Below are 7,294 nucleotides of genomic sequence, written 5' to 3' on the forward strand. Positions count from 1 at the left end.
CAGGAATGAATGTGGTAATAGAGACACAAAGAAAAAAAAAACTGTCTCAGTGTCAAATACAGGGATGTAAGATCTTCTTTTGGTGTCTGGAATGCACAATGTAGGCCAAACAATGTCCTCAATTACAATTCACTCCCATTATAACTGCAGGCATCATTTTAAACTAAACATATGACGATCAGGTATTTTTAAGTGACTGTGTTAGAGCAGTTTAGATCTATCTGAACCAGAAGTTACTGTTCCCTCTGTTTAGACTGGGATTGTGACACTGTTGTGATGCTAAGTGAAAAGCAATTTTCTGAATTGCTCCTCTGTGGTTATTTGTGACTGTCTGAACATATTAGAATCCTCATCTACTTTTACAGAAAAAAAAAGGTAAAGTCATCTCAGTGTAAACCCACATACCCACCATCAAATCTGTATGATTTTGCCTGCCTATACCTGCCATGAATGTAGCTTACTCTTCTTCTTTTATAAAATATTTGTCATGTCAGAAGCCAATGGCAATGTTACCTTGCCCTGTACGTCACAGAATTGCATACTTAGAGAGGAGAACAGAATAGTACTATAAATCTCGTATTTCCTCCTTGGACTATCACTATTATAAGCATTACACACTTTAACAGTGTTTTAACTGAGATTACTTTCATGTAGTTGCTAAACAGAATTAATATGATTACTACTAGCTATCATACAGTAATCAGCACCTTACAAACATTTGAAAACTGAATTATCTAATTAACCTTAAAATTAATGGCTATAAAAAAATTCAACACTATCCCTGTCATTTTTGGCTATCCTGGACTATAACACTGCTTAACTGTACATTCTCAGAAATTTTCGCAACACCAGTATCTACTATGCTAAAGCCAAAAGGCTAATTATTGCTTCATTTCCTGCTTTTAACAGAAATAAATGCAAAAGGAATAGGGAAATGATAAGATTAGAAATGCAAATACCAAATAATTTATTGTATCAAAAATACACAAGAAATTGGCAATGAAGCCCAGAAGTCTTTGAGTTGGTTCAGGCAGCTGAAATAAACCCAATTGCCTGGAGATGGTGCTGAAGCATCCAACAAGGGAAAAAAACCCTGAAGATCCAAAGGGACAAAGAACAAAACAACTCATTCGGTACTTTGACCCTATGGTGGAACATTATGTATCTAACCAAGCAGTCAGGGCCAGTCAGAGTTCATTATAAAAACAGGGCATAAAGTCAGCATTTCCTGAGTCTTGACTTGTTTAAAGAAATTGCTGTCCTTGCTGACAGAGTTGATGATTTATTCTACAGGTATTTAGTTAGATAGCCAAGTGCAATTCTGTAGGTTTAGCAGCCACTGTGAAGGGTAAATGAGAAGTGAGATTCAGCCCACAGTAAAGTGTATTATACGTAACCTCACTGCTAAAGCTTCACATCTTATAAACAGGGATTTCTAGATTAAGGAATTTGCACCTGACAATTAAGAAATCAACAAAACAATAGAAAGTAGTTTCTTAATGGGAGCTTTTTAAAAGTTTAGAAACCCAATCTCAGCTTCTCCGACCTTAGAAAACTTCTGAAATTCTTTGAGCCAAGCCTTATGGATAATTAAATACCTAAAATAAATGGCAATAAGGACTTCAGAATATTGCCATCACTTTTGTTTCAGTTATTTCAGAGGAAGAGATTTATGGAATAGGAAAAGTCAAGCTTTGAAAGATGTATTCAGTTAATATAGTGACATAAGATAACAAGAGCAGATGCAAGAAATCAGTTACTTGAACATCCTGGATTTCCACTTTCAGGCGTTTCTTCTTCTGCAAAGAATAAAACCAAGAATTAAAAGCTGGAAAAGCAGTTCATAGCTATAAAAAAAGGGCTATGGAAATATAAATGGAAATACTACATATTCATTGTAAGACCTTTTTAATTCATACCAACTTTTGGTGTAGTATGGCACACTGATGTAAAAAACAAAGCTACTATTAACATTGACAGTACAAAGTCAAATCTAAAGGGAGTTACAGTAGTTGCCTTGATATTGTGAACTAAGATATCAGAATAGGATCTTTGAGTCACTAAATTAAATTATTTTGATTTAAACTGAGAAGGATCATATTCTAGGTTAACAAGTATTTTTAAAAGGCCTATGTTATGTGAAATAGAAAGTTTATAAATGATGGGCACAAAATGTAGAGGTAGACACATGAAATGTACCATATAACACAGATTTCTTTAAAATTTTAGTCTATTTGAGCACACAAAAATACTGCATAATGGATGAATGGCTATATTTTGCTTTTTGTACATTTAAAAAAGGACAACTTTGACGATTAATACTACAATTCTCTGCTATTAAATCTTTTCTGAATATTGAGAGTTCATTCTTTGGAGGAAAAGATTGGCTTCCACTGCTTGGAAGCCTATTCAAGTTAAGAAGAATCATTTGCTCCAATCTGTCTTAGGTATGTCCCATATGACTCAATTTAAATAAAATAAAATAAAATAAAATAAAATAAAATAAAATATAATCTAGTAAATTTGCTGCATTCATTTGAGGGTATGTCATTCTTCAGGATATCACATGTGAATGCCAGCACTTTTCACAATATTCTCTGCACACGTTCCAAGTTTTCATTCTGGGAATTCTAAGTTTGACCACTCTATAGAAATAGAGTGTAACATTAGTTACAGTAACAGCAATAGCAACAGTAATACTACTATTACTATTACAATAGTAACAGTATATAACATTATTAATAACCATTAGAAACAAGTGCATCCTTTAAAATTGTATAACATCAGTCAACAACAGAATATTGGTTCAAGAAAGGTGTATTTATGATGAATTCGATCTGCATATAAAACCCGACCAGCATAATTGGCTCCAGACTCACTTTCCCCCTTAAGGTTCCTGAAGTCTTAAGTAACACAACAGTGTTGGCTGCTAAAAAGCCACTTCTTGGGAAGCAAGGATAGCTCACAATCCACAGCACCATATTGACCTAGGCTGCCTTTTCTAATCTTAGGGAAAAAAACTTTACTGGCCTACTTCTTTTACTACTACTACTGATGACTACATCACTTTAACACAAAATTGTATTTCAAATGTCAGTATTGCCAGCCAAATACATTTTGCTTTATTGCTCTCTGTCTTCACATTTGCCACAAAATAGGCTAGCAACAGCTGGGACAAGTCTGTATGGTATCCCCGAGCTACAGCATCTCCATGGGGGTTTAAAAGGACAGCATTACCGAAAAACTATTAGGTCAAAATAAATTATGTGAATTCCTTACAAGTTGCAAAATACATTAAATCTGATCAAAAGACAGCAGGGGACATTTGTGACTTTTTCTACGTAGGGATCGTCCTATGATCGCCCAGTCCTACAAAGGGAAGAGATGGTATCTTTGCCACACTTACTCTAATTCTATAAGCCATTGTCCTGTTGATTTTTGCATTATTGTTGTTTTAACAGGTTCATAAATAAAGCAGCAAAAAGCACTATCATAAAAGGCAGTACTTACGTGTGAGAACACCACTGCTGAGCAGCAGCAAGAGCAGCAAGAGCTGCACAGGGCCCATGGTGAGCCCCGAACCCTCTTGCTGCTCTTTCTTTTCCTCTGTTTTTCCTTCCCTCCCCTCTTCACCTCTTCCCTACCGCCTCAGAGGGAGAGTGAGCCTTCTGACTTGGACCTCCATTTATATAGTCTGTAGCAAGCAGCTGAGGCAAACGGTTTAGAAAGCTCAGAGCAAATTGCCAAAGGTCCAAAGGTGAGAGTCCCAGATCCTCACTGCGCTCCAGACAATGCTCTGCTTTGGTTGCTGGGAGTCCCTGAAGGCAGAAGACTGAGCATATACTGGAGATAAGTCGCTCTTCCAGTTCATTGTTTTTTTTCGTTAACAGAGTTTTAAAAGCAAAATCCCTCAGCTACAGACTCTAACAATGTATTCAAATAAATTTCCCACATCTACATAGGAACGATTACAATGCATAAATTATAGCTGGAAGTAATGATCACTGCAGCATGCTTTCAGTATAGATGTTGAGAAGCTTAAGGGTATGAGTACTTGAGAAAATGAGTATTGTGCAATTTGGACATCTTCCCTTTACAGGCAGGAGAATGAAAGTTTAACATTTTTTTTCCTTTGTTGTACCAAAATTTGTCATATACCTTTCTAAAAATAATTTTACATTTACTTGCAATATTCTGGTAAATCAGGTCATGTTCATGTTGAAAGTAAGCTCTGTATAATTCTTTTTTTTCCTTATTTTTAGATTCAATTTCTTTTGTTTGCTAATAATAGCAAAAATATGAAAATAAGATGATAACATTTATCTGAATGAAGAAGATAAACCTATGAAGAAGATAAACCTGATTAAAATACAAACAAACAAAAAACCTTTTTATGAATATGTATATTGGTATAAAAGACTGGTTTTATGTAATGAGAAACTCTAGTAGTTTGAATTCTTTCTCTACTCATATCTATCAAAGCTAACTGCAGTAAAAAAAAATTACTATGGAAATAGTTAAGAACATTTTGTTCAGTAAATTTAATTTTCATGTATCTGATCAAATGGAAATGTTTTGACATTCCCAAATCAAAATATTTCCTTTTAGCTTGTTGAATCAAAAATCAAATTTTGGCTCAGCTAAGCGGTAATTTCTTTTCCCCTGAAACGTTACCATGTTACCATGCATCACGGTAGTTATCTTTAAAGTCTCTTATTTCTGCACACCCTCTCTCTTGGACTTCATAGTTGGGTTACATTTCCCAGGATGCACTATGACCATGTAACTCCTAACGTCAGTTCAACCAAATGGTAAGCACTGATGTACGATGGGGCGTACTTTCCAATATGGGAGACATCTTCCTTGTAATTAGGATTTTGTCTGATGACATTAACAAAGGAACGCCATTTCAGAGAGATTTCTTGCAGAAATTTCTTTCGTGGATTCATCAGTATTGGAGGCATCACGAAGAAAGCATTTCTTAGATTTTTCCGTTTTGGTTTCTGTCCTGGGCTTATACCAATCACAGATACAATAAAACAACGAATAGGAGATTATTATTTTTTACTTCCAAAAAGCAACATAGGTTTCTGTTTACTTTTGTGTCCACAGCTGCCTCAATGTGTTGTGATATGTAATCATATATGTATGATTTACTTTGTAGTATGATTCTACCAAAGAGACTGTACAAAAATATCATATTTTTGCCCATAGCATTTGATCCCTTTCTGCATTCAAATATCAAGAGGTTTTAACTATTACTTAAAATCTATTTATTTGTTCACTTATTGCTGCAGATAAATAGAGCTCTTGAGTGCCCAGCATTCAGAGATTTGTTAGCTATTTCCCTATTTTCCCTGTGTCTCCTCACTGGCTACAGGTGGTTATTCGGGCTCAAGCTGAGGCTGACTGTATTAATACGACGTTGCATGGACATAAACACATTACATAAGTTATGACTCAGCCCATAAGCATGCAGGTAACATGGGTGCACCACTCTACTGTGACAGGTTTATATTGCTGTATTACCTAGTCAAGGGACAGCATTTTTTTCAGAACAGGTGCCACAAAGTGCCACACGCTACTTTTATCTATTCAATCATCAAAGAATCCCCATGCTTTCAGCTCACTGGAAGAAGTCAATATTCACACGGAGTTAGACAACAAAAGTTCTTATTTCAGCTATTTCTGTGAAATTGTGGGCTTTGACATCAGAACACAGTTTATCTTCCAGACCAAACTGGTTTAAATCGTATTATCTCATTTAATTCTTTGTGTTTCTCAACTACTTTTGGCTAAGTCCCACTCTCCTCTGAGTGCATCTCTTGGAAGTGAAATGAAGACTTTGGAGATGGAACCACTCTGAAGCCTGGTGACTGTATTGCAGGTGTTACATCTTTGCACCTTTTGCACTCTATATGACAAAGAGAGGCAGAGGGTATTGGTGCAGATTTGAAAGGAGAAAGGATGACAGAAACATCAAACTTTACTGCCTGATGTTCTACACTGAAAGTAGCTCCAATCTTTGGTATATGCTGTATATCTCTAATTTGCACAGATTTGGTCCTAATCTAAAACCAAACAGCTAAATGGAAGTTCTCCAACTGTCTTTGGATCAAGCCATCTGAGGTGAGTGCTGTGTTCCATGTTTCTTTCCCTTTAAGAACTCTTTTTTTCTTCCTTTAGTCCACATTACTCGGAAATAGGGCAGTTTGGGCCTTGGTGCTCACCATGGTAAGGTAGCACTGTTGAAGCACTAGGTATTGCCAGAGACCATTAAGTTTGTTCATCATTCCCTTAAAAAAACTTAAATACCAATATTAAAAACTATTTTTAAAAATGGTGAAATTATATTTATAAAGGAACTATTTCTGGACATTTCACATCCTTTTTCTTAGGAGAATCTAGTAAGGGGAAAATTCTCTAAAGGAGATAAAAATGTCATCAGCATCTGGTAACTAACCATTACTGAAATGAAGTTTCATGGCTTACTGAGGAAAATGCAGAGCATTTATTAACGCTGATGAAATAAGCTAGCTGGAGCTGTCATACATTTAATGAATTTTGCCAATTATGTCTTCTTTCCTAAAAATCTTGCCATTGGTTTAGGATGTTCTGCATGTTCATACGTTGGTACTACCTAGAAGTGAAAAACAACACGCACAGATTCTTTGTAGAACACAGAGTAAGTGCAGTTCATATATGTAAAGAATGACTGATAAACTGAAGGTGTCACACGTTCATGCACGGACTGGGTATTCACAAAGTCCACTACTTCATACATTCATCAAACATACTGTGTATGGACTGAATCGATGGTCTTTTGAAATGTAGGAAGTATGACAATACTTCCGATATGCTGAATTAATTTTGTATGGAGAGATAATTTGTGCATATATTATGGATATGGGAAGTCTCTGACATGATGTGGAAGCCTTAGCAACCGTAGAATAGTAGAATAGTAGAATAAACTTGGCTGGAAGGGACATCTAAAACTCATCTAGTCCAACCTCACACTAGATCAGGATGCTCTGGGCCTTGTACAGTGGAGTCCAATCAAATGATGAAGGCGTGATCATTTGATGTTCTGTCCTTCATGGACTTCAATCCAGCTGCAGTATTAACAGGCTACTGCCTCCTCACACGTACATGAAGAAGTTATGTATTTGGGTGCATTACTGTACTCTGGAACAGCTGCATTTCCACTGGAACTACAGCACTTGCTTGAGAAATAGATGAACAAGTTTCCTGCTTTGCCATCATGAGAGAGGGTTTGATACTATGTATAAGTGTC

The 7,294-nt window shown here is 36.0% G+C and overlaps 1 protein-coding gene across 1 annotated transcript in view; it reads right to left on the reverse strand.

Annotated features, from left to right (window-relative positions):
- APOB (apolipoprotein B) overlaps nt 1-3,625 on the reverse strand; it is a 37,264-nt gene extending 33,639 nt beyond the window's left edge. Inside the window, 2 exon segments of the mRNA XM_009319650.1 lie at nt 1,761-1,799; nt 3,511-3,625. Coding sequence (XP_009317925.1) covers nt 1,761-1,799; nt 3,511-3,568 — 97 coding nt within the window. The 5' untranslated portion in view covers nt 3,569-3,625.
- Between the last annotated feature and the right edge of the window lie 3,669 nt (nt 3,626-7,294).

Source organism: Pygoscelis adeliae, unplaced genomic scaffold (assembly GCF_000699105.1).
Source record: "Pygoscelis adeliae isolate BGI_AS28 unplaced genomic scaffold, ASM69910v1 Scaffold121, whole genome shotgun sequence".
Taxonomy (NCBI): Eukaryota; Metazoa; Chordata; class Aves; order Sphenisciformes; family Spheniscidae; genus Pygoscelis; species Pygoscelis adeliae.